Genomic DNA, 26328 nt, shown 5'->3' with positions numbered 1-26328 from the left:
TACTACTTTGCCGGTGTTCCAAGCAACCCAGATTTTTCTCTGTCCTTCAAAACAAATTCAACCAACCAAAAGTGCTGTTGCAGAGAGCAGCAAAGAGTCTAAGAGTGAACTGTGAGTTTGTAATTTTATTTTAATTATTTTGTTACAAGACAATTCATCAGAAAACTCCATTTTAAGCAGAGGTGCTCGCTGCTTTTAGAGTACAGCAGATTTTGGCTCTAAAAGTTGCCGGTGGATTATACTGATTTCCTGTGAGGTACTTTGTGTTGCCTTGGCCAGTGTCAGAGCAGTCTCTTACTGTGGTACATCACTAGCTACACACACGAGAAAGCTCTATTCAGAAAGCCAGTGTTAAGCAGGGGCTGGAGGGGAGGGTGGAGGAGAGGAAGATCTGCTGGAAACTTAACAGGGAGCTCTGGATGCCTGGGAGGAGATGAGGGCGGGTGGCCATCGGGGGACTTAGGTCTCTGCAAACAGGGCTGTGCAGGCTGCTGGATGTGGAGGACTTGCAGGCACACAAACCCTTCTGCTGGGCAGCACAGCACAAGGGTGCTGCGGTGTGGATTTTGAAGGTTACGTTTGTGTTGGCTGCATTTCTTGTTCACTGAGTAGGAAAGGCTAAAGACCTCAGGCTATTGCTGGGTGGTAGCTGTTTCAACTTGAAGGCGTGTAGCTGCCTGAGAACAGCTTGCTTTTGTTTTGCTTTGTCTCTTTTTTTTCTTATGGTGGAAGCTTTAATTCATTGTGATGCTTTTTAAGCAGTTGGCAGAGATGTGAATAGACACTTTACTTCTTCAGAAGTCTTATGGAAGAGAATTGCATAACCTTGAACTTTTCCTATGCTAAGCAGAAGAAGTTCGATGTAAATACAGTGGCTAGTCTCTGAAAGATGCCTTGGTTTCTTCCGAGTCCTATTCATACCTCATGAAATCCAATAACTATGAAATCACCTCTGCTGCTATGAATTGTCTCACTGAGGGATGAAAGAGGAGAAATTTTGATTAGAGATATCTTGGCAAACCAAGAGCTGGAAGTTCTCTCTCTCCTAAGAACTCTCAAAAGGTTGTAGCTAGCCAACAACGTGTCCTGATCAACAGATCTCTAATCTTTTAAAAGGTGTTAGTGAGTTTTCCAGAGAACTGTGCTTTCTTGTTTCTGTGCTGTTTAATTGCCTTTTTTCCCCCTGGATTCTGATGAAAATAGGTGCAGTTGAAATTCCCGTGAGGCAAGGCCAGAACTTGCAGGAGTATACATTGTGTATGGGATTAGGAAGTGGTTCTCAGTAGGCTTCCAGTGGTTTATGTGTATATATCTGTTATTCAGGGAATTATGCCAAATTCTGGTAACGTTGGTTGAGATGTGAATTCTAACAGCTCTTGGCTTTGCCTTCAGTCAGGGTAGCTACTATGCTATGTCCGAGAATCTCTATCTGCTTCCCTCTAGCCTGTGTATCACTAGTTACCAGCCTGCTCCTCTGTCATATTATAGGCAAGATGGGTAATGGTTAGTTTGTCTTTCAGCTGGTGTGGGTTACCAACAGTTGTTAAATGTGGGCATTTGTGTATTTCTTGTGCCTGCAGTGAAGGAGATTTGTGCTACAACCATTTTAGTAAAATGTGTAAAAATACTTTTGAGTATTTTACTTAGGCCTTGATTAAACACCAGAAGTGGTGTTTGACTTTGGCCATGGAAATTTCATGTATTAGAAATCTTTTTACTTGTAATACCCAGGCTTTATAGAGTATTTGACATAGTTTACATTCTTCCCCTCAGAAAACTGAGCTGCTGTGGCTGGTGGCTGCTCAGTTTAGGAGTAGAAGAATACCTAGTGGGATAAGCATTGGGTGGGTGTGGTGATTTGCTTGGATTTGAGATGATAAACTGTTGGGTTTTTTCTTTTACATTTGGTTTGTGTGAGCCAAAATAGTCTGCATTTTCTAAGAATGAAGATATTTATATATATTTAATCTCCTGTCATTATAATAGTTGTGATATAAATATGTTAAATTTGGCCCTGGAGCCCAGAGCTGTCTCAACTGTGCTGAGACTTTTCTTCCTAAAAGCCAGTCTCCTGCACGGTGAGGCCCTGTGAAGCAGTAGCTGGCTTCAAGTGCTGCTGTAGCTGTGGGCACTTGACATTCTCTCTTGAAAACTCATATTTTGGTTAGGAGCTCTCATTATTGCATTCAGACCTTTCCTTTTTCTGTTTGTAACTCCATGATTGCACCAAAACCGCTCAGTTTTAAGCATGTTTTCTTCCATGTGAATATTCAGTAAAAGTTCTGCTGAGGTCTTGCACAACCTTTGGCAGATTTTGTGGCAAATGGCCACAGATGCTGAAGAAAATCTCCCCAAAAAAACCGAACTTGAAGAAAAAAACAATTCAGTGTGTAGCTTAGGTGAAGATCACAAATGCCCTGTTACTGTCACAGATGGTGGTAATTTAGGATTCTTCCTTGAGCAGGCTGATGTCAGTCATGAGGATCTTCAATGGGTTTTCAAGGAGAAGGCTGTGGTTCTCACAGCTGTTTGAAGCATGATTTTTCACCCCATTTTTCTCACTATTCCTTTTTTCTGTTTTCAGGGTTGCTGCCAGCCCCATCTGACTGTGGTATTGCTTGGTGCGCTGTCCTTTATTGTTTTGAGCCATTGCTTGAATGACTCAATAAAAGTTCTGTTCTTCAGGGAAGGGGAGAGAGATGCCTTCTCAGGGATTGGAAGTAAGGTTGGCTGGGCATCAGTAGAACTTCCTTTCCTTCTCCTCCAGCATGCAGAGTCATCATCCCAGTCCCACTGACTTGTCACTTGTACTTGGTGCTCTCTAGTGACATTTCTTGAACACAGTGAAAACCACAAAATTCGTGGGCTAATAAGGGTGGAGTAATTTGGGATTATTGCAAGTATTCCTGAGCTTACTCTCCCAGCTCAACAGGAAGCCTTTAATAAGAGTTTTCCTAAATAGTGTTGCATGCAAAATGGGGATTTCTGCTTCATTCTTTTAACAAGCAGCCATTTCATGAAACAGTGTGGGTTTTTTGCCTTTTGGTACATTCCAGAAGACTTTATACTTTTGCTGGTTACTGATTGATAGTTCTGTGCTGTGCTCCCTTTAATTTTGCAATAAACTAACAAGAAGGCTGAGACCACAAGTTTACAGAAAATGGCTTATTTACTCAACTGGATTTACAAGGATGACAAAGTCAAATTTAGTAGTTTCAGTGTGGTCTAGGAAGGGCAGGAGGAGTACTTGAAAAATTGTACTGTATAAATAACCAAACAAAAAATAGTTTGCTTATTCTTCTGTGTAAAGTTCTTAGGCCAACTCTCTCCCAGGACCTGCAGGGATTTTCTGCATATGCAGGAACTTTGCTATTCCCAATAAATGGGAGTGTTGTGAGTTTAGGCACAATAAATAAGTTGGGTTTTTTTTTCCTTTTCTATTATGCTTCCAAAAAACTAGCATCTGCTGAAATCACAGCAGTTGAAGGTGACTCTGTTTTCACAACAACATATAAAGATTTTAATAGGATGTTAACACTGTTGTTGAATTCTGGATTAAATCTTAGAACTAAGAATGATCTGTCTGGAACCTGTATGGTGGGGGTTTTTTGAGCAATTCTTGTGTCCATTTTTTTCCAGGTATTGGCACCTAGAAAAAGTGAGAAAGTAATCAGAGGAGTAAGTTATGGGGTTTTTTAGCATGTCTAAAATTAGGAAATTGAAGTAGTGTTCCCACTGTCTTCTTCTGTTTATCTCTGGGTTTTCTAATTCTTCTTGTTGTCATAACACTTCTAATAGTTGGATGGGGTTATTTTACAATCTGAGGTAGCTATGCTGCAGTAGAAATTGAAGTAGAAGATTTGGAAATTGTGTGGTCCATAATTTGTATGGTATTTTAAGTGGTAGACTTTTTCCCAGAAAAGATTTTGAAATCTGAATCTGAGTGAATTTCCAAAGAGTTGGTAATTCAGTCAGAATTGGAAGGCTGAGGACTGTAAATTTTCACTTGTTAAATAGCTCTCTTAACCAATTGCAAAGGAATAGGCCGAAACCTTAAAGGCAGTGGTTTGTTGAACTCCATGGGAGACTGCATTGAAGCATGTTTCTAGTGTTACTGAGCTGTCTAGCTCACCTTTTTTTCCCTCTTTTAGCAGTGGAGAGTGTTTTCCATTCAGACACAGTTGCTGACTGAAGAAGCCCTACACCCTTTGTTCATTTCAAAGTAGGAACTGAAAAGCAATAGCAAAACTTCCTTGTCTGTTGCACATGTCAGGACACAGTTGTGTGTGGAGCGGTATGATGGCTTTTTGTGACTCCTAGTGGCAGTGAAAATATTTTGTTCCATTAGTTGGTGTTGGAAGTAGGAGCTCCTCCTAAAATACTGGCTGGTTTTTAAAATATGATACTGTGTAATTCAGTATGGTAACATCAAAATACCATGTAGCAATATTCTCACTGTTTCATGTTCTGCTGGAAGTTAAAAAGCATATGGCTGGCTTTGAACCTCTTGAGAGGAAGCTGTGCTTGGCTGGTAATGATGTCCAGTATCTGGTACCTATACCTGGTGAAAGAATTTTGCAGTAGGTGAGGCTCCAGAAGCGTGACAGGGAATTTGATGCCAAATTTAGTGCTTAGCTAACAGCCTTGTGGCTAAACTCATCTTATGAGAGAACTGCATCTATGTTGGTTCTAAAGGCTTGTAGAAATGGGGAATAATTTTCAATTAATTCCAAATTAAGCATTCTGTATATACATATGGCTTCATCTCAGAGGGAGTGTGCTTATTCAAGACAGTATGTAGATATGTATTTAAACAAATGTGTAACCATCAGTGAAGTCATGGAACTCAGAATATGCTTAATTCCCATCCTCAGAGCAAGTCAGAGAGGAACGTTTTCTTGAGTAGGACTCTGCTTTTTTAAAATTATTTTTAAAACAGTATAGCAGGGAATCTAGGATATTAGTATTGAATAGTTACTGAAGGATACATCAGAAACTGAAATCTAGGTTCAGAGGCATAGCTTGAGTTAAACATAAATGGTGAAGAAGATTTCCAGTCCTGATGCTAACAGTGCTGTGGAGTTCCTGGTTAAGGAGGAATCTGGAAGATTAAAAAGAAAAAGCAGTTGCGTTATTCTTCTTGTTCATTTTTCTTTTTGATTTTTTTTTGGAAGCCTTCAAAGTTAGTTTCCTTTGAAGGAAAGCAATATGAAATATAGTGTGCTTAGGTATTTTTTTCTATTAAAAATGTTCCTCAAACATGGTAACGTTTCTTTAAAATGTGGTGCATAAATAATAAAATACGTGACAGCACAGCGCAAAGATTATCTTGGCAAGAGTCTGTGGTGACTGAATCACTTAGAGAGCTTGATACTTGTTAATAATGTGATCATTGCAAAGCGTGCCAATGAAAACTTCATACCTCACCAGTACATGTGAGTATAAGTTTATTAGGGTGTTCTGTTTCAGCACATTTTCTAGTACTGGATACTATGGATACCTGAGTCTGTGGCTTTTGTGACAAATGGAAACAAAGTGAGAATGGTTTCAAGAAGGAAAGGTCTCACATCCTTCCTTATCCTTCCTTATTCCTACTGACTCTTGGCTGCCTACTCCTTTCATTTGCCTTGAACCAGTTTTGATGCCCATCCTATCACAAGGATGAACTAGCTCATTAAAATGGAAGATAAGTATCCTAGCAAGAAAAAAAGGAAAAGTGACCTTTTTTTTTTTTTTTGCTTTATTAATAAATTGAATTATCTTTGTAATCTCATGGACAAGTCAGCCATCAGTGGCCGTAAGGAGTTCTGTGTAATAGACCCTTTGCTTTTGGGTGCTCATAAGTGTGTACAGCAGCTCTGGGGAAAACAGCAGAGGGGTGTGATGTGTTTCTTGTGTGTTTCTTGTTAGCAGTATTGCAAGCTGTACCTTAGCTGAGGTGTATGACCAAGCAAGGCTGTTCTCTACCACGTCCATGTTCACTGCAGTGATGATAAATGCCCACTCCCAAAAGGGTGCATCCTGTGGTTAAGCTGTACAGAGTGATCACATGTAGCTCGAGTTTGTTCAGAGCTTGTAGTCAATAGGGGATGAGCATGAGGGGGTATCACTGTGGAGTTCTGAAGGTCTTGAACTCCTGTTGAGTAAGCAAAGATTTGACTTATGCACTTCTCAACTTAGTCCTGTTGATACAGTCCATAAAGCTCTCAGGCACCATCATGCCTGTTTGGAGTGCAGAGATGGGTGGGCTGGCATGGGCAGGGAGGTAGAGTCTTGTAGGGGTCACATACTCCATCACACTGATGGCACCTCATGTCATGCTGCCTGAAGAAGACACAATACCCTGCAGCACCACCACTCCAGTTACAACTTGTTGATCTGACACAGCTTGTGTGGGATCTCATAATGGGGAAAAAAAGGGGAGAGCGTGTCATATCTTACTGCTGAAAGTGTGAGAAAGCAGGAGGAAGCCATGATCAGAGGGAGGGACAAGCAGTGGAGAAAAGAGCAGAGAAATTCCTCTTCCTTTTAGCAATGGTAATCTGTTAGTTTATTCCAGTAGCTTCATGAAACTGCATTCACCAAGTATTGTGTAGGATCCCTTCCTCCCTTTCTCCTATGTCAAATACAGCTGAAAACAGGCCATTAATTTGAAGGACAGTTTGTTAGGAGTTTGTCTGTTCTCAGTGCAAGTAGAAGAATCATTTTTGTTCTTTAAAAAAAAAAGTTTTTGAAGTTTATGTCAGTCAGCAAAGTGGAGACCAACTGTTATCGCAAGAAGTGCAGCTGCTTAGAAATCCAAAGCATTATGAGATTACTGTGGCTATAGATGTGTTCTCTCTGTGGTGTTTGCAGCATTTGCTTAACGTTTTCTGTTACTAAAAAGCAGTACGTGTTCAAAGGTGCAAGAAATTGTTCATCTCTTGTAAGCATGACTATTGCTTATGCTGTCAGAGGAAAGCACTGTGGGTACTATAGTCTTGTTTATTAGACTCTTGTGATCCTGAAAAATACTCAAAAATCCCCTTTTGTAAAGATGGCCCTGTCACATTTATTACTTTTGTGCTTCAGATCAGTGGGGATGTACCCCTACCACACCTTCCTTCATGGCACTGTGTTTCAGCCAAAGCAAGAAAGTGTACATTGTGTGGAAATTACTTGGAAAATAGATTTCCTATTTGCCTATGAAGAAAATGGTGGGTTTTTGTAAGGAGCATCGAATTGTTCATGAAAGACGAGCAAAAGATGAAGCTCTTCAGAGCAGTTTCATTTAAGGTGCCTGTATGTATCAACATGCTGTTATTCAGTATTTCATCTTTTTAACAATATGCCTTTTCCACCACTTTTTGTAATTGACCCTTCCAGTTTCTGCAGGTAGTTCAAAATGTTCTGAGTGTTGAATTTTCTGAGGAACTGAATAGAGCGTCATCTCAATGCTGTGCCTGGAGGATTCCAGTCCTGGGCTTCTCTCTGCCTTCCAGTAGATATAAAAATTCATTTCCCATCCCCCTCTCCTTGTCTGTTTGCAGGTTATCTTGACGAATCAGATTACCACATCACTGAGCAGTGGCCCTGGGTTCCGAGCAGACCTGGTGTCTCCAGCTGATGATTTGTCCCTGTCTGAAGGTAAGAAATCCCTTCTATCAGAACTGAAACTCTACACGGACATAAATCCACACTGTAACTTGCAGTCTTCTGTTGAAATATGGGGGGATGAGAGAGTCAAATTATAAAGTCTAACCTAACACAGTCTTGAAACAAAATTATTTTTCAGTTTCTCTAAAACTCCATTTATAATTGAAAAGAAAGTATGTGGAGTGGCTAAAAGGTTCAGATACTTTCTAAAGGCTGGGAATGAAATTTTGAGCCATGTCAGTTTCTCAGCATTGTACTGTCACTCACATGCATTTAAAGCATTATTTTGTCAGTCCTCTAAAGCTGCTGCAAGAGTAAATACAGAGGCTAGTCTGCAAATTTCATCTTATCTGATGGTTATCAGTGTTTCCAAGGAGAGACAACTGGTCACAAAGGATGGAAAGCAGATCCTCAGTCCTGTTCCTTGAATTACACTTGTTTGGTTTTCAAGTACAGTGCCTCAGACTGCATCTCTCTGTTGTACAGATGTAATATGGGGATTTTTGTGATGCCATATATTATCTTATATCTTCGTGCTTCTGTTTTCTGCACAGAATTAGAGAAAAGCGCTTTTTTTGAGTAGTTGTGAGGACTTCGTGTGCGAAGAAGAAAAGATAATTCTGAATCAAGGTTTACAAAGTATTATAATAATTTCGCTTTTCCCCACTTGCCAAGTATAGTCAGAGTAGCCTTGTGAGGGACAGGAAACTTTGTTATTTAGTGTTCAGTTCATGGATAGACCCAAATGTATGATGCGAAAGCAATGCTCATCTTTCTTGTGAAGGCATGATAATTGCATGTAGACTTTCCACTTTGCATAACATGGGTATTTCCCCTCTTTGTCTCCTTACTGCACTTTCTGGTGCTTCTGATCATCTTCCTTGTGTTCTAGTTGATCACACACAGTTGTCTCAAGCTTGTCTGACTTAACACAAGTACAGCTCTGTGGCAAAAATAACTAAGCAGTGGTTAAAACTGGTCTTATTTCTGCAACTCATTCAAGTGGACCAGAGAAAGAAGTTGAAAGCAGATTTAAATAGAATGTCAGGGAGTAGCACTTCATAATTTTGTCCATAGGCATCTGGCAAAACGCGGCCCATTAAACAGTTTTGGAGTTGTGCATGTGGCTTTTATTGGCTCCACCCATTGCCAAAGTATCTCTGAAGTACATGGCTCAAATACTGCTTCCTACCTCTGGCAGAATGATTTGAAATTTGGTAACTAGATTTGGAAGATAAGGGCATAATTTTTCACCTTTATGATTTCGTTCTTGGCACAAAGTTATTGTGCATTGTCTTATTAAATTGTCTTGATCACAGCACTTGTGCTTCTCTTTATCCTTTAGAATTGCTATGGGTGTGCTTCCTCTGGAAAGAAAGGAACAGCTGACTCTGAAATGGGAGTAATAACAAAATATATTTTCAGTAAAACATGTTTTTGTCCTGCGGTTAAAATATTTGAAGACACTTAGGCAAAAACACATGGAATGGTTGAAACGTTTCTAAATTTCCCAGTACATATGAAAGATTCTTAGTGCTGTGTATGAGCCGTAATTCAAGAATATTCTAGAATCAGGACTACACTAGAGATATTGATTTTTCTAGCAGTTACAGGTTGTTAGTGAATCTATCATGTTGTGTCTAAACTACCAACACAGCTTTTCACCTTTTAACTTAAGAATGAGTTAAAATGTATTGGTGCTCTGTGTTTTATTCCTCTATTGCTCTCATTCCTTGTTTTTAATTCAGGATCTGAAGTAGTAAAATGTGCCAGCATCACACTTGCTGAAAATGGAAATTTTTGTTTTGCCACAGAACAAGAACAGTACAGACATCAGCAGTGCAGGTTCCTCTGGAAATTCAAATTTTATCAAGGATGTAGGGCTGACTCCTTTCCTTTTCTCCCTTCCCTCCTTTCTTGACTAACATTGATATGGCATTTACTTACTGTGTTGTGTAGTGGAAGAATACAGTACATCTCCACACTACGTGCTTGTCTCCTTATGTCTTTCTTATTTGTAAAATGACTGCTTCTGGATTTCCATTTTTCATCACTTTTGACCCCTGCTGTCTATCTGTGAGTAAATGTGGAATTTCAGGCTCATTCAACATCTGATTTCCATGTTTATCATCCCATCAAAAGATACAGGTGTGGCCAGTGTGTTTTGGTGGGTTCTTTTAACATCATGGCATTGACCTGTCCTGAGAAAGTACCCCCTTAATGTATTTGGATGTGAACTCTTGAGCGGCCTGAAAGCAGCAATAAACTTCTGATAATATTTTGTACTTTCAGTCTCCTAAATTAATTCATCTTCTAGAGTTAGCATGATAATTTTAATACTTACTACTCTTTTACAAGAGAATTTACAGGAAAGTAAATTGCAGAGTTGTAGAATTTACAGGAAAGAGTAGTTGGGTGAGTAGCCCAAGTGCACAGAGTATATGTTGCAGAGTCAGGGATAAGAGGCCAGATTTGTGACTGGGTTCTTACCTCATTGTTCCTTGTCACTCGTCACCAACTAGAGCTGAATTTGAACCAATGACCTGGATGTGAAAGGACCCATAACACATTATTAGTCCTGTAAGCAACTCAGACTGCTTGGTTTGTATATGTCTAATATGTTGTTTTAATCCTATCTGAAATCAGAGTCCCTTCACTATAAATGGTTTGCTAAAAGGGTAATTTTTCTTAGATAGAGGCAGAAATGAAAATTTCAAACTAAATGTGCTATTAGAAAGAAGTGGAATGTTATAGTGTCCTTTGTTTTTGCTTCTGATTGTGCTTGAGAAGAGAATTGCTTGGGTTTTGTGTTAGATTAGGCAAGAAACCAAGGAAGCTGTTCATCTCATGTATGACAGAAAGTTAATCTGATGAACAAGCTGAGAGGACATTGTCAAGCTGTTTCAGGCTCGGAGCTTGTCTTCTGTAAAGTTGTAATCTAGTGCATGAAAACTTGTGTCCTAAAGATAGGTTAGATTTCTTTGAGAACATTAATGGATTTATAAAAGCAGTGCTGGCTGTAAAATCCCACCACTTATGTAGCAATGTAAGAATTCATGAACTGTTGGTATTTCTTGTAGGAAATGGTTATGTCCAGCTAAATTTCCAGATCTATGCATACTTCTGCTTCCAGATAGACAAAAAAATGCATAGTTTGCCACAAATGAAACTAATGAATAAAATACCAAAGTTTCTCTACTTATAGTCTGAGTCCTTGCATTCATTTGGCCTTTACATACCTGTCAGATTATCAACTGAAGGAGTTAGGACTAATAATATTTTTCTCTAGCTCTAAAATCCTCAGACACGTAATGCTGTCACTTCTTCCCTAGGAACTGAACTCATTTTTTTCTTGGAATCTCACCATTTTTACATAGCCACCTCTCAAACCGTGTCATCAGAGGGGATAGTCTGGAGGACGATGGTGGACATTGCTGTTTCACTTCTGTCCTTGCTTTGTGGAATAGCCTCTGTTTAGTTCTTCCAGTCAAAGACAACTTGGAGAAGCCTAAAGTTATTTTACGTTGCAGGGGTGGTCAGACAAGCCCAGAAGTACCCTAAGAACTAATGCTTTATCATTTTGATATAAAAAATAGTTCTTACCCAATTAAAATAGCAACTTATTAAAAAAAAATTTCAAGCTGCATTAATTAGGCTTCGTGAAGACTAGAAATATTTTGTATGACTGTTAATGGACTTTTGAAACAAGTTGTCTGTGTTTGTGACTGTACTATTTTTGTGAAGTTCACATGACTAAATTTTACCTAATATAAAACGTCTTTAAAAACTAGTTCTAAGCTTGTGTATTTTAGCAGTAGGTGGACAGGAAAATTTGTGTTTCATTTGTGTGCTGCAAAGAGATAGGACAAGATGACCTACTTGAGGTCCCTTCTAGTCCACCAATGCCTATGCTATTAATGTATTTGCCATCTGCAAGCTCTAACTTCCTCTCACAGACATCAAAGCCAAACTTCATCTTTCTTGGAAAAAAATTCAGGGGTGTGTTGGTATGAACTAGAACTGTATCCTCCTCCCACCCTGCACAAAGTGTCAAGCAAAGAAAAGGAATGCTGTCTTGGGCTTCTTCAGTCTCAGCTAGTACTTTCAAATATTTGTTTGAAAAAGTCAGAATTATTTTGTGTTTAAAATCGTCTCCAAACTTGCACTAGATCTGGGGAAGCCACTGTTCAGTCTTCTGCCATTTGTGTTCATCAAGTGGTTTGTCATAGCATTGTATATTTTTAGTGCACTGTGTGAGCAATGAGTTTAATCTGACCTTTTCATCTTTGTTGCTCTGATCTTGAAGTCCTTTAGGCTGTTGAGCAGAAGTAGGCTTTTGTGTTGTGGAGACTGGAGAACACTAAGCTACCGCAATATCTCCCGCTCACAGGATTTTCCCACTTTAGGAGCAGAAGGTTTGAAGCTGGAATCTTCAGCTTCTCTTCTGTGCTTTGCCCTTGACCCCTTGACATATTATGGTTAAATTGTTTTATTCTTCCAGCGTCAGTTTACCTTTTTTAAAAAATTTGGGGCTTTATTTTTTTTCTGCAACTTTTTTTTCTAAATATTTCAAGATATTCCTATGGGGAAAATAACGGATTGACCTTCTCTTCACCACAGTAAGATGAGTTCTGTGGTTTATTACTTCTCTCCTTTCAAATCTCCTTTTTTCAGTCGTGGTGCCAAATGGAGTGAAAACACGGAAGGAATTATCAGGTGAACTGAGTAGCCCCCAGAGATCAGAGGCTGTTGGTTGGTTTAGGTTTGTTTATTTATTGATTTATGTGTATACTTAATGCTTAGGGTTGGACCCACAGGTGACTTAATTAAAATAAAAAAGTGTATGCTGTGAGGCATAAACATACCTGTTTTGCAGGAAGCGTGAGCTTATGAATCAAGCAGCTGTTAAACAAGTTTCTAAAACACTTCCTCAGTGTAGTTTTAAAGCTAATGCAGAATAGTTCATGTCCTTGTGAAGTTCTCCAGAATGAGAGGAATTTAAACGCATTGGAAAATATCATAACAGTTTGGCGTGTTTTAGGCCTTTAGTATTTTAGCTGACTGCTCTGTAAACTGATTGCAGTCTGGTTCACACAATTTTGATTGAAAGAGCAGCTAGTTTGTATTGGATCATAGAAACAGTATGTTAGTTAATTATAATACATTTTTGAATAGGACAGTTCATAATTTAATGTCATATAATTTTAATATGAATTCATTCTGATTTTCTGAGACACAAGAATCTGAGAATAGTTACTAAACCCCCTTTATTTTTTTTACCAGTATGGTATAATCTGTATGGAGGTTATTAGCATGTTGGAACTCAAGAACCTTCTGGCATGGTGTAAGAAAGATCTTTTGACTGTGACCCCTTATATGGACCCTGTGAAACTTAATAAATTTTAAATGCGCAAAAAGGCAGTGAGTACAAATAATGCAGATGGTAGTTCCAGATTGTTTGGAAGGTGGATTCCAGCAATTACGCCATGTCTATGCATACTGAGGAGTAAATTTCCCAACTGAGACTGGTGTGCAGGTGTGAAACCTAAAAATTAAAGCACATTCCTGTAAAGGTAAAGAGGGGACCGTATCAGTGTACATAAATATCTGAAGGGAGAATACCCAAAAGTGGAGTCAGAGTCTTCTTGGTGGTGCCAAGTAACAGGACAAGAGGCGATGGGCAGAAACTGATTCACAGAAAGTTCCACCTGAACATGAGGAAGAACTTCTTTACTGTTTGAGTGATTGAGCACAGGTACAGATTGCTCAGAGAGGTTATGGAGTCTCCCTCACTGGAGATATTCAAGAAGCAGCTGGATGCAATCCTGTGCCACGTGCTCTAACATGACCCTGCTTGAGCAGGGAGGTGGGACCAGATGACCCACTGTGGACCCTTCCAGCCTTAACCATTCTGTGATTCTGTGATTCTCTAATGCAATTTTCTTCTTGGTTTGTGGCTTACGGAGATAGGGAAGTGCTACAGAGTATAGCTTTTGCTGCATGATTTTGCTACAGGCATGATGATAAGGGAAGCATAGTGAGATTTGCCTCTGTGTTTGCTTTGTTATGAATTATTATTCTCATCTGATGATTTGATCAGTATTTAGGCCCAATATCAGGAACCCTTCCATGATGGGACAAGAGAGCTCAGTGAGCCACAGGATTTTGCCTCCAGGTCTGAGCCTTGTGCATCTCTGACTTTAGTGTCAGAGTTGATAGAGTTGCTTAAGTCACTTGTTCTGGTTCATGTGAGCTTAGTAATGAAACGGGTGGAGTTGTTGGTTTTTAATTCTTTATTTTGCTGCTGGACTTCATGTCTCAGTTGCATTTTAAGAATCTGCTCCAGCAGAGACCCTGTTATCCTCTTCAATAGGTAACAATTCTGTCAAAAGCTTTTTATTCCTTCAGTCTGTTCTATCTTTGAGTTACTTCTCCAGTTTTCATGGAAGATTGTTAGCCTTAACATAATCTCAAAGGTGAGAAGGAGCTCATGATCCTCAACCTGCTGGAAGACAACATACTACATCCACTTCAGGACAGGTAAACAGAGGGCACCAAAAAAAGGAGCAACCTTGATAAAACTCCTTAATACATGTTTTAGAGGAAAACAAGCCTTCTCAAAATAGGATTTAATTCTTGTGTTTGCTCTATATTCACATTTCTTGTAACTCTGTGCTCTAAATAGTAGTGGACGTGGTCTGCACTCTTGTGCTTCAGTGGAAGGAAAAAAGCCCTTCTGGTTGTAGAGAACAGCACAAGGAAGTGCACCATCATTACTGTGCCTGGAACAAATGATATTAACCATTAGGGGAAATGATACCCTGATTGTTTCTGCAGGAGGCAGGGTTGTGGTGGTGTATGGAGCAGTTAGATTGCATGATAACAGTTGTCATGTTTGCCTGTACTTATTTTGGTGCTATATTTCACCAAGTGGGAAGTAGTGACATAATAACATCCAGCCAAATTTTAACGGCTTTTTAATCAAAAGATAAATCTGTTGGTAGAACAGTGTTGCAGAAACTGTACGTGCCTGTGGAAGTTCCAAGTTGAATGACAAATGCATAATCACTTGATCTAGACTATAGAAATGTTGAAAACTGTCAGCAGTCGCATTCAAAGACCTCTATATATCAGTTTAAGAGAATCTCCATTCCTTATATCCTAATTGCCACGATGAGAGCGTGCAATGTTTTACTGCTTTGTTGTGGTTTCTTTCTGAAGATGTGATGTGACTTACAATCATTAATCAATGATTTGTAATCCAAAAACCCGTCAGGTACATTTGCTGGGAATCATTTGTCTGTATAATGAGAAGTACAGTAACAGAAGTGATTGCAGTCATAATTGAGTGGTTAGAAGTTGCTGCCTCTCAGCTGCTAAATATCTTACCTCCACTGAGAAAAAGTGCAACTGAGTGCGTGCTACACCTTCCAGTGCAAAGTAGAATGGGTTTCTATGAATCCTGCTGCACACATCAGCTTCTTCATGTATTCCTGTAACTACATTAAGCTTGAGAGCATGCATGGGTCAGTCGCTGAGTTTCAGTTGATGGCATGTAGCTGTAAAGTTTTGTAAGAATTTGCAGTTGGTCATTTCCTTATGCCCTAAAAATGTTTAAAAGTAAGATTAACTTATATTTCAGTGTAGGTGAATATAGAACTTTTTACTGTGGTCCTGCAAATCAGTGGTTTAAATCAGAAACATGAGGCCCGGCTGGGTTCAAATTCCTTCTGCAGCCCTACACGCTGCACCTCAGTGTTGGTGGAATTTATCTTTCAAAAATTGCATCATAAAAAATGGAATTCAAGGGTAAAAAAAAGCTGAACACCACTTGCCCCTTTACACGATTAAATTAAATTAAATTCTGTCTTAACTCACTGTGGGTTATCCTTAAATCTGTACAAAGGCTGGGAAAAAAATATTTAGCAATCAGTGGTATGCAGTCCCTTTCTTCTGGAGTTTTACAGTACCATTACTGGATCTTTCTTCTGATGGAGCTGGAAGGGGCCAGAAGGATTTTGGTACACAGGAAAACATCACTATGGTAATTACATTTGGCTTGTGGCATTGTATCAAACATATGGCTCACCTGCAGAACTTGAAGCGGTTAAGAGGGACCTGAGGTGCAAATGCTATACCAAAAAGGAAGGCGAGGGTGAGGGGACAGAGGATAATTTTAGAGTCTCATGCCTATATTCTAGTTGCAGTTCCAGCTGGGTTTCCTCCGGGTTTACTGCAGGATGTTTGAAAAAAGTGGCTCCTTGTTAATCTCAGGCAGTTTCTATGATTGATGATTCCCCTTAATCATAAAAAGAGCACATTGGTGTTTCTGCTTAATTTGTGTCTATTTCCTGCTTTATTATTGCAATAATGATTTATTGTCTTAAATGATGGACGTTTATAACCTGTCAGCCTTTTTTGGAGGTTGAAGCTGGGTGCTGTGTAATGTGAATGAACTTCTTCCCAGTGACAGTTTGCTCCAAAAATATTACACTGAAACCCAAATATAACATAACAATAAAAGACAGTATATGGTCGGTGCATTATTTCTTAATTTAATTGAAACAGAGAGCATGAGCAGATTTTGCATGCTTCACGTGAACAAAATTAATCTAGTCTGGACTCTGCTAGTCTTCTCATGGTATCAGTTACACTAAAAAATAAAAACAAAAGAAGTGTTCAGAGGAGAGCAGCCCAAGTGGTCACAGTCCAGTACAGAAAGATGGGTGAAGAAATGGTAGAAAGAGGAAATTCCCAGAGCTTAACTAAAGAAAGGCTATGTTTTTTACTATTTTCTGCTCTCCTAAAATGCTCTGCTGTTGCTCCAGTCCCTCAGGCAACCTACAGAATATTCCTGCATGAGCTGATGCCTAACTAGCGGCAGGAAGGGTCGAAAAGACAGTGTCTCAAGAATGAATAGCTGCACTGTTAACAATGGAAAATTTGTCACAAAGAAGGCAAACCAGATGCTACTACTGAGTATGCAGCCATGATTCTTCAGGAGTAATTTGAGCCAGTCTGATACCTGGCAGGGGAGCTCTTGTTTCAGGCTGGCACATGGATATGCAAGGCAGTAGTTTGGGCATGTTTTAGCTGAATATCCGGAAGTTGTTTCTGAGCGCAAAATCTGTTAGGCCAGCTGTTCCCAAATGGTTTGGGTTTGTGCCTCTGTTTTTGGTGGTGAACTCACCCCAGCCAAGCTTGTGACCCTGAAGACTAACATAAACAATCACATCTCTGTCAGGCTTGCGACCCCACTCTGTGTGGCTGTGACCCTGCTGGAGGTCACAACCCCTGGGTTGGGAATTGTTGGGGTTGACTGTCATATAGTCCTGCTGGGGGGGGCGCTGATATGCCCCATCTAGGCCAGGATCATCACAACAAATGCCTTCAGATCTCACAGTAATTTGTAGGCCTCTGCCACCAGTCTGAGAGTGCAGCTTATTAGAGCTGACATGTCACTTTGGTACATCAGGAACATCTCAGAGATCAAAAGGTCATAGTCCTCCCACGCTGCCACAGTCTTTCTTCACGGACTCGCCTCTCTGTCTTACTTCCCCGTCAGTTGGCTGGCAGCGAGCCCCGGCGCCCTCGTGGCGCGGCTGACTCGGCCTCGGCTGCTGGATGGGCACCAGCTGCAACTCCTGCCACAAGCCACCCTTCCCAAAACGGCTCTCCCTGAGTACTCCTTGCCTTAACGGAAGGGTTGGTGTCTCTCTCTGCTGAAATAATTAAACATCACGTTGAAAGTAATTAAAAGCTATATAGGGCAGTGCTAGTGGAGATGGGCTAAGCCTTCCCCTATATTTTATGAAACGGATTCTGTTATTCATATATCTGTGCATATGAGCACAGTCTCATGGGTGCAGGATGCTGATGGAGAAATGAACAGAAGGTAGCCTTGTGTGATAGCTGGTGTAGCCTGCAAAGGCTAAGGGCTTGATAAGCCATGCAAAAGCCTTTCTAGCATAAAATGACAAGTTACAGATATCCTAATTAGACATATGAATTATAAGTCTTATTCTGCTGCAATTTGAAGCGGAGATTATAAACAAAATAAAAAAAATAGATTTCAATTTGTTCTTTTGAAAACATTCATTACTGTAATGGAAAATACTGATGTTTTAATAGCCAACTGATAGTCCTAGGCCAGTGACTTGGTAATTTATAGGCGTGGAGCTTTGACAGTGGCAATGTTCTGTAAATCCAGCAAGGGGAGGAACCCGCAACAGGTGATTTATTTTTACTTACAGTTTTGTCAACAGATCCTGAAAATTGCCAAGGATGGTGAGAAGGAAAGAGGAGGATATGGTGCAGAAGAATATTAAAATTGCCTATCATTTGGATTAAAATCTGCATTGCATAAAATTAGCCTGGAATCCAGCCTGCACAAGTCTAATTTCAGAGCTCTGTGTGGAGTGCTTTGTTTAAGGATGTTGCTGGACCGATTTTCTGTCAGGCGGGTGCGTAGAAAGCATTACACTGAAAATGAGAACAGCGAAGTCAAGGTTTGGACTGTGTAAGCCACTCAAGTAAATGGTCAGAAAATCTGATGTTACTGATCACTGCACATGTACTGTAAAAAAGAAAAAATTGTTTGGAACTTAGCGTCTGTAACTTGATCATGCCTTAAATGCTAATTATACATCAGAAAATGGAGCATAAAGTCTCCTCCATCTGTCCAGGTTGGATTTGTTGCACAGAGGAGCATATCCAATTCATAGTACCTCTTAGGTAATCAGATTAATATCTCCCAAACTGAATTTACCCTTTTGATAGTGAGTCTTTCATATGCTGTGTTTCACATATCACATTCTGTTGAAGCTCTGTGGCTTTTCAGCGATTTCCTTGAAATCTATATGTGGTATGTCTGCCCTCTTTTGAGCTGTTCTTGGGACACGCATAAGTTAGATGTGTTTCTGGCACTCTCTTAATGGCATCGTTTCCCTGGAGTCAAAAACTGCTCCAAAAACTGAGATCATTTGTTTAATTTAAAAGCAAAAGGGTATGGAACTACAATTTCAGGCTTCAACAGCTATGCTCCTGTAGCTTTGAAGGAGTGGGGAAAAATTTTTGATGTCTTACACACAAAATAAATAAATTCTTGAGTTCTTAAAATATCTGATTCCATCCATTTTTTTGCTTCCCTTGCTTATCTGTCAATTTTCATTCTTTTTTTTAAATAGTAGATTTTTGACTTGTCAAATTTCATTGTTTATTGGTTTTGCTTAGAAGGCTGGATTTTGTAATTTGGGTCTAAGGAAGAACTGTAAAATATGCAGGATGGTGCATAATTAAAATTTATTATAAGCAATCTGAATACGGAATTCTGTTTAAAGTGTTTGAAGCTTTTGGCTCTAAGACATTCTGAGTGTGTATACTGTTTGGGAGGTCTTGTATTTTTTCAAGTAAACTGAAAGCATGAAAAAACTCCCATGTTCAACCAGCTCCTCCAGTAGGATTCATTTTGGACCTTTGGGCTTTTCACTCAGATTTTGAAATAAGCCCTCAATGGTCTTTGCTTGCTGCATGTTCGTTCATGACATGGGATGCTTTTGATGTGCACCAACTAGAGAACTTTTATAAGAAATTAAACCAGAATTTTTGGTGCTAGCTAGCTCCCTGCTGTCCAGTAGTGCTCAAAGCCATCCTGAAGGCAGAAGATGCTAAGCCAATTGCTGGTCATCAAGCCACAGCCAGAGAAAGGACATTCTCACAGGGAACCAGAGCAGGCGAGTTTGGAACAGAACAAGGATGCAGTTAGAGGGGGATCAACACCAACCCTTTTGGTTGTCTGACACTGCTGTGCCGAATTACTCGCTAATGGGGACTTGCTTCTTAAACAAAAAATATGAAATGTTTTCCCTTGTGTGTTTTTGTGTGAGTCAGGCAATGCAGACCACTTCCAAAGATCAGTAGGAGGGTTTATTAATAAGCTGTAATGCCTGTTGCCTGACCTGTGGTTACTGAGCTCAGGTAAAACTTGATCACGAGAAACAACAGTAGGCATTTCAACAGGGTAACAGCTCAAATTCTAGCTGATGGGATTTGACAAGCTCATTTGTGCTGAAGCCTGAGCTGCCATGTCTTTCATTTACTGTTGTTTATGCTATGAAATACGACATTTTGTCTCCCTTTGGCCTACAGTCACATCTCAGTGGCAGTAAACATTTGCCTCAAGTACCGGATTCTTGGGTCCAGACATCATCAGCATCTGCTGCTGAATGATCTTTCATAAATACCATCCAACTTGCTTTTCCCTTGCTGTCCCCTCTGTTTTAACTTCAATCTGATAAAGTTGATGTTTTGTTTTAAGACTTGAAACAGGGCTTGTCATGTTTGAGAGTTATGCTACCCACTGAAAACTGCTACTTACTGAAGGATGAGTGACTAAGAAGATGGGCCTGCAGGGGTTTTTTGGGCTTTAGAAGTCTGTAAATCTTTTCTTGTTAATGTTTTCTAGGAATGAAGTTTAGGACAAACTTCAGTGCCTTCATGCTAATAGAGTCCCTGTCAGTGACTGAGTCTGAATCTCAAGAGGAAAGGTTCACAGTGGGTTCAGCTAAAAATGCCAAAAACCCCATGGAGCCTTTAGTTTGTTCCTTTAACTGTGCACCAGAGTCATGCAAACTAGCAAAAGACTGGTGACATTATTTTCCTCCAGGTTAGTGTAAGGTACTCTGAACAGCATGGGATCAACATGTCAAGTCCTTAATGGCTTATGGCCAAGTCCTTGTCTTGGCTTACCATCCAAAATTGCCCAGTTCTGCTTTTCCTGAGGGTGCATCTGCTTCTTAGTCAAAGCTGTGATGGTCATGTGAGCTAGCATGAAATGAGCTGTTGGGATCCAGAGGGTTCCAGCAGCAGATGAGTCACAGAGGCAGAGAGTTCAGCACAGCATCATCTTTCTAGTATTTACCACACACAGTGTAGCTATAACCTGAGGTGAACCTGCCTTCTGTTAAAATGAAGTGCCTGGATGAGAAGATCCTATGACTGAGAGGAGGTTCTATCACCTTAGTGCCATTCTGACAGTGTAAAGGACTTGGAAAACTTATTTTAATGGGCTGTGGATTTTCCTTAGGGATACCTTGTTTTCCTCTCTTGTTCTAATAAGGTTTCCTGTAGGCTGAATAGTAATTGAAGACAGGTTCAGTGGTATGCAATATGTGCCCATGCCATATAGGGCAACATTGACTTTATTATGGCTTCAACCCAGGATTTGGTGGCTCTTTCTAAGGTGGTAGAAGGTCACCTGCATTTTGGTGCAGTGCAGTTTTGAATCAAAAGCATTTTAAACAAATAAATATAGTAATTATTGCAACTTTCTGTGTCTGTAAAGCAGTGGATTTTCAGCAGATTTCAACACAATAAAGTACTTATTTTGATTGTGCTGAAAATTTTTGTGACAACTGTGATATGAATGAAAACAAAAATGTGTTTTATCAGAAGTAGCATGTTCTGTGGTAATGTGTTTTTGCTGGTAAAATAAAAATCTTGAAGACAAAAAGGAGGCAGAGCAGAGGTTCTTGATCATAACTAGAGACATGTTACACAAAATAACATCTGGGTTATTGTCTGGATGTTTCTTCTTTTTTTTCTCTCTCACCATTCTTGCACCCTTGAAACTAAAAATATGTTGTTTTGCAAGGTTTTACTTTTGCTAAACCAGTGAAGAATAAAGCAAAAACAAAACTGTTTCCCAGTCAGCCCCACTTCTTAGTTCCAGATGAAATTACGTGGCTTTATTTTGCATTTTGCACAGGTACCTGTGGTAGTGGTGTGCCATATTCTAATCGCTCTGATAAACAATACCTTGCCAGTGGTTGCCTTGCATATAGTGGTGAGCAATTCCTACACTCAATGGTGCCATTGAAAATGTTTGAGAGATTGCTGTCCAGTTCCAGCAGTTCAATTGCTAATGATGTGTTATTATTTCAGAATTTAATAGCTGTTTCTGGTTATGATAGAGTTGGTTTAAACCTGCGAGCTTTTTAAAACTGCATTTGTTGCTTCCTCTTTGCAGTGCGGTTTCCTCCTTTGCTACCTTCAAAACATTGTGGTCCGGGGTGTTGGGTGAGGTGACATGTCCTATTTACACTTAATTGGAAAAGACTGCGTCATGGGCGCTTGAAGCTCTGTGGGGTTTTCTTAGTTCAGACGCTCAGATGTGGCTTCCTGTCATCACCTGATTACTTACTTTGAAAGCCAAAATAATCTTGCTGCCTTTGGTATTATTGTCTGAACCTTAAGAAGAGGACAGGTATAGATTTTAATGTTATCTCAGGGGGCTGTCTGTTGTGGAACGAGCATGGCGATCATCAAAACATTACATGGCATGCACTCCCTCATAGTTAACCTCAGAAGAAAGCCTTTTATTTGTCTCATTGGCTGCCTCTGCAGCCTTTCCAGTCTCCTCTCTATCTCCCGGGACACAATTCCATATTGATTCAATTATTGAGGCAGTCACACTCTTATTGACACACAGGTCTTTCAAACAATAAATCAAGACATCAAGACCTAGTGATACCAAGTCACATCAATTCAAAAAGGTAGGAGGGTCTGAATGGAAAATATTTTTTACCCCTTAGTCTCATAGAACCCTGGCTCGTTGTGGTCAGTACAAACTCTTCCAGCCAGGGCCTTGGGCCTTCAGTGTCTGAGCTTTAGTAGTCCTGAGTGTCTCGTTATAATCAGCTCCAAGTGCTGATAAATTTTTTCTTCCATTTTTGTCTTCATCTGGCTTGATCATGTAGTGGCAGCAGAGCTGATAGCAAGTATTCTTCCTCTTCCTATTTCCAACAACATTAAAGCTGTCCTGTGCTTGAAGGTGCTGTCATCAGAATTGTGGTAACAGAACAAATAGGCCAGGAAACAAAACTTAAAATGTTTATCTAAATCTCTCAATTCACCAGCCCTAAAAATGGCTCTGCCATGCTTTCCTGCCATTTCCCAGTTCCTTGAAATGGGAAACATTAAAACAGCCATATAGTCGATGTGTTTAGTTGGAGGGCTTGTGATTGGCTGTGTATCTGATGGAACTACAAAGCTCAATATACAAAATAGTGTCATTTATTGTTTATCCTCAAAGTTTTGGCAGACATGTGTCAAACACAGCTCAGCAGGATTGCTGCAGCCTGCCTGTTTGAAAGCAGCTGGTGATTTGAGGTACCTCAGCTTCTGGAGTCTATGCTTAAAGGGCATAAAGATTTCCCAGTTTTGTTTGGTTTTGGATTGTTGTTTTATTTTACAAAATCAAGGATTAAAGAATCAGACCCTTCACATTGGGCTTCTGGATAAATTGAAGTACTAAAAATGTTCTTCTGTACTTGTTTTCTTATTTTTAAACTAACTGTACTTTCTTCCCTTACCTTTTTTTTTCCTTTCTGTGGCTGTCCTGGTATCACTTTGAGGTTCTTTTATGTTTCCTTCTGCATATTTTGGACTGCCTGTTTGTTTCTTTCCATTTACACTCTGAACAATACAGACTGCACAGAGTAGCTGTACTGTCTGTATCATTAGTGGTTTTCAAAATCTGGATGGGGAAAGGCCTGAGTAAGTTGGTCTGAGATAGTTGTCCCAGATACAGGAGGTAGGATGAGAGACCTGATGTCTCGTCCAGCTGGAAATATTCTTGGAGCTTATGATGCTACATTTTTGTCTGTTCTGTACGTTTCTTTATTACTATAATTTTCTATATACGCTCTTCTTTTTTGTGCTATGTTTGTTATACCTCTTTATCAATTTATACACAAGGCTACACATTTTGACGAATCTCAAATATATATTGGATCTGTTCACTGGGACTCTTTCAAAAGACAGGGATCTTAATTCTCCTAATGGCTAATTTCGTAATTATAAATCTACTTACTTTGATGCTGTTAAATGTGCCGATGGCTTGAAGATTATCTTTTCTGTCAACTCAGGCTAGTAAATACTTAATAAATTTTGAGATGGAATGGTGCTGCTTGAAGGCAGGAGTAGAAAAACATTTTCTCTTCTGAAGCCTTCTGTCTGATTTTACAACATTTTGAAGAGAATTTGTAAAAGTTCTGGTGGTTTTTTTTTCCCCAAATCTGAACTCTACAAATAGGATCATTCTTTTCCTCTTGAAATGAGCAATGAATTTTTTAGTGGAAAACTCACTTTTGTTGGTAAGCCCCAGGTAGTGGTTAATAGCATACATACAGACCTAGGACATCCCTAATTTTGGCCTAATGAGAGCTCTGGCCTGCCAAATCTCTTGCAGTACACATCCCCTTGTAACTCACAGCCCACTTCTCTTCTCTCATATTAATCCCAGGATAACACTAAACTGCCAGTAAGTTACAGCCCTCAAATGTTGACATTCCTTGAAAAAGTAACTGGGCATAACATCGCTGATGAACTTACTGTAACTAACCAGATGTAACCAAGGTGTGTTTAAAGAGATTCTTTTAAATCACACCTTATGGTCAACATTAACATTTTCCTAGCACCTAATATAGGCTAGATGAAAAGAATTTTGGTGCTTTCAGGGTATTGGCAGAAACAACTGTGCCTTCTACTTACATCTGTAGTTAGGAAAATATTTGCTAAAAACAGGCTGTACTTTTTAATAGATTTTAGTATTACTTTAGGCACTAAGCTGAACTCTCTGCAAACCATAGTCTCTTTCCTCTTGTCCTTGGACAGCTGAACACAAGCAGTGGTGACACAAGCTGTTCTACTGCTTATCAGTGTATTTCAGCTTTGATCTGGAGACTCCCCGTCCCATCACTCAGCATAGAAGCTCAGGCTCTCATTTAGTCTTTTCCTGAATGTCTTAAGTTGCTGTGAAGGTCGTTGATGATGTAGATCCTGCAGTATGCAGTGAAACTGGCAAGTTGGCAAATTAATTTTGCATCAGACTGTAAACAACTGTCTGATGGTTATGACTTTCAGCTACTACTGACCTGTACTGGATACAAACCAGTGACCTAAAGGTGAAACATTTCTCCTACAGCCAGTCAGTTTCTTGACTTAGGCCAAACTAATGACCCAATAATAAGCCCTGTATTTCACTCCATGGCCAAAGACTGAGTGAGAAATTCCAACTACAGTCGATAGACCACAGTTTTTTGAACTTTAAGCACTTGGGCACAAAAAGCTTGGAGAAATTGCAGCCATAAGCTGGCAAATAGACCTGATTTTCTGACCATCTCTTACTAGCACTTTCCACCAGCAGGTTCCCTGTGGTTCTAGGCTTAAGGCTCTGTGAATGAAACGTGTGTGTGTGTGTATATATATATATAGACACATACGTGTATGTGTGCAAGGGTGTGTTTGTAGCAAGCAATCTTGATACTTACATTAGTTTATTTCCTTGTTAGTGAAGAAAGAATGTGTATGTAAGCAGAGGCTTTTGCTCCCTGTTCAGCCTTTCTCTCAGAAGGCTTACTGATAGGGTAATCCAGTATCTGCAAAGTCAGTCAGTGATGATGATGGGGAACCTACTTCTGGCTTCTGGATAAATCTTGGAGGAGACAGGTCACTGATAAGGAAGCATCATGCTGTTTATACTTTCATGCTTGTGCAACCAATGTTGCAAAATGAAACAAAAGATAATGTAACAGAGTTCTTAAACTCTGGCCTTTGGCCCTTGATCTTCACAGATAAATACCTGATGGACCATAGTGGAACAGAGTAGATCTGTGTGCTAAACTCCTCTTGACTGTGTTCATTTCAAGATACAGTCTGTTGCCCTAAAATGAAAGTTTCAGTCTGTACTGAAGACGGTTGTAAATGCATGTGACTAAAACCAGTCAATAAAATGGGTGTCCATGTTCCCCAAAATGTCCAAGTTATTTGAAGTAATAGTGCATACAAGAATGCTGGGGTGTGAGAATGAAGGGACACTTTTCTTTCTAAATACCAGCAGCAACTAGTAACTATTTTGAAGATTAATTTTCAGTTGTGAATTTAATTCTGTGGGATGGTGCCAGATCCATTCCATCAATGTGATGGCTTCCCAGGCAATTTCCCAGGACAGAAGGCTTTCCCCTTTTTGACTCACAGCATACTTGCACACAGCTTCTATAGGACATGTTCATGATTTAATGGGTTATTCAGTTTCTCACCTTGTCTGTTTTTTAGCTCCTTTTTCAAGATTGACCATCATTCTGAGTAGTTCTACTATAGCCAAATAAAGGCAATGTAAATCAGAGGAAAGAATGCAAATTTGTGCATACAGCATAAGAAACAGCCTTAAACTGTGATCCAGAGATTATCCCAGGGTGGGAAAGTAGTTGAAACTTCCTCAGCAGAAGCTGTCTTTCTAATCAGCTGTGGCCAAGAGCCCCTTGTTGGGATCCTGATATACTTTAACGGGATTTCCAGATACAAAGGAGGAATGCTGTTTATTTCTGCACCCAGGACTTGGTAGAATTCTGCTGGAACAGTGGTAGGAGCAAGAGACAGCTATCTAGGAGTATGGGTAACAACTTTGGAGCAGCTCACCTGTTAAGTTGGTAATGCAAGTTATTGATATATTTAAGACCACATGGAACATCTGTATAGATTGAGTCCTCAACCCATCTTCTTGAGGTTTAGACTAGGGTAGATGCTTACAGGAAACTCTGCTGACTATATGTGCCATGAAAGGGGAAGGGAAAATGAGACTGGAAAGTGAAAGACCAACTGAATGCAGTCTATTTCGTATGGTTTATAGATGAA

General features: G+C 39.8%; 1 protein-coding gene across 12 annotated transcripts in view; it reads left to right on the top strand.

The window, feature by feature from the left end:
- Nucleotides 1-26328, top strand: part of RAD51B (RAD51 paralog B) — a 407321-nt gene that overhangs the window by 188118 nt on the left and 192875 nt on the right. For 6 of the 12 annotated variants that reach the window (XM_066188243.1, XM_066188244.1, XM_066188251.1 and 3 more), the window contains exon 8: nt 7530-7626. In XM_066188243.1, coding sequence (XP_066044340.1) covers nt 7530-7626 — 97 coding nt within the window. Of the gene's footprint in view, nt 1-7529; nt 7627-14111; nt 14176-17888; nt 19047-26328 lie in introns of those variants that run through there. The other 6 variants (XM_066188247.1, XM_066188246.1, XM_066188248.1 and 3 more) reach the window with 3 other exon arrangements.

Source organism: Chamaea fasciata, unplaced genomic scaffold, assembly GCF_029207755.1.
Source record: "Chamaea fasciata isolate MVZ Bird 193981 ecotype frontalis unplaced genomic scaffold, bChaFas1.0.hap1 SCAF_7, whole genome shotgun sequence".
Lineage (NCBI taxonomy): Eukaryota > Metazoa > Chordata > Aves > Passeriformes > Sylviidae > Chamaea > Chamaea fasciata.
Note: the sequence above shows the minus strand (reverse complement) of the source record. Positions and strands in the feature narration are given on the sequence as shown.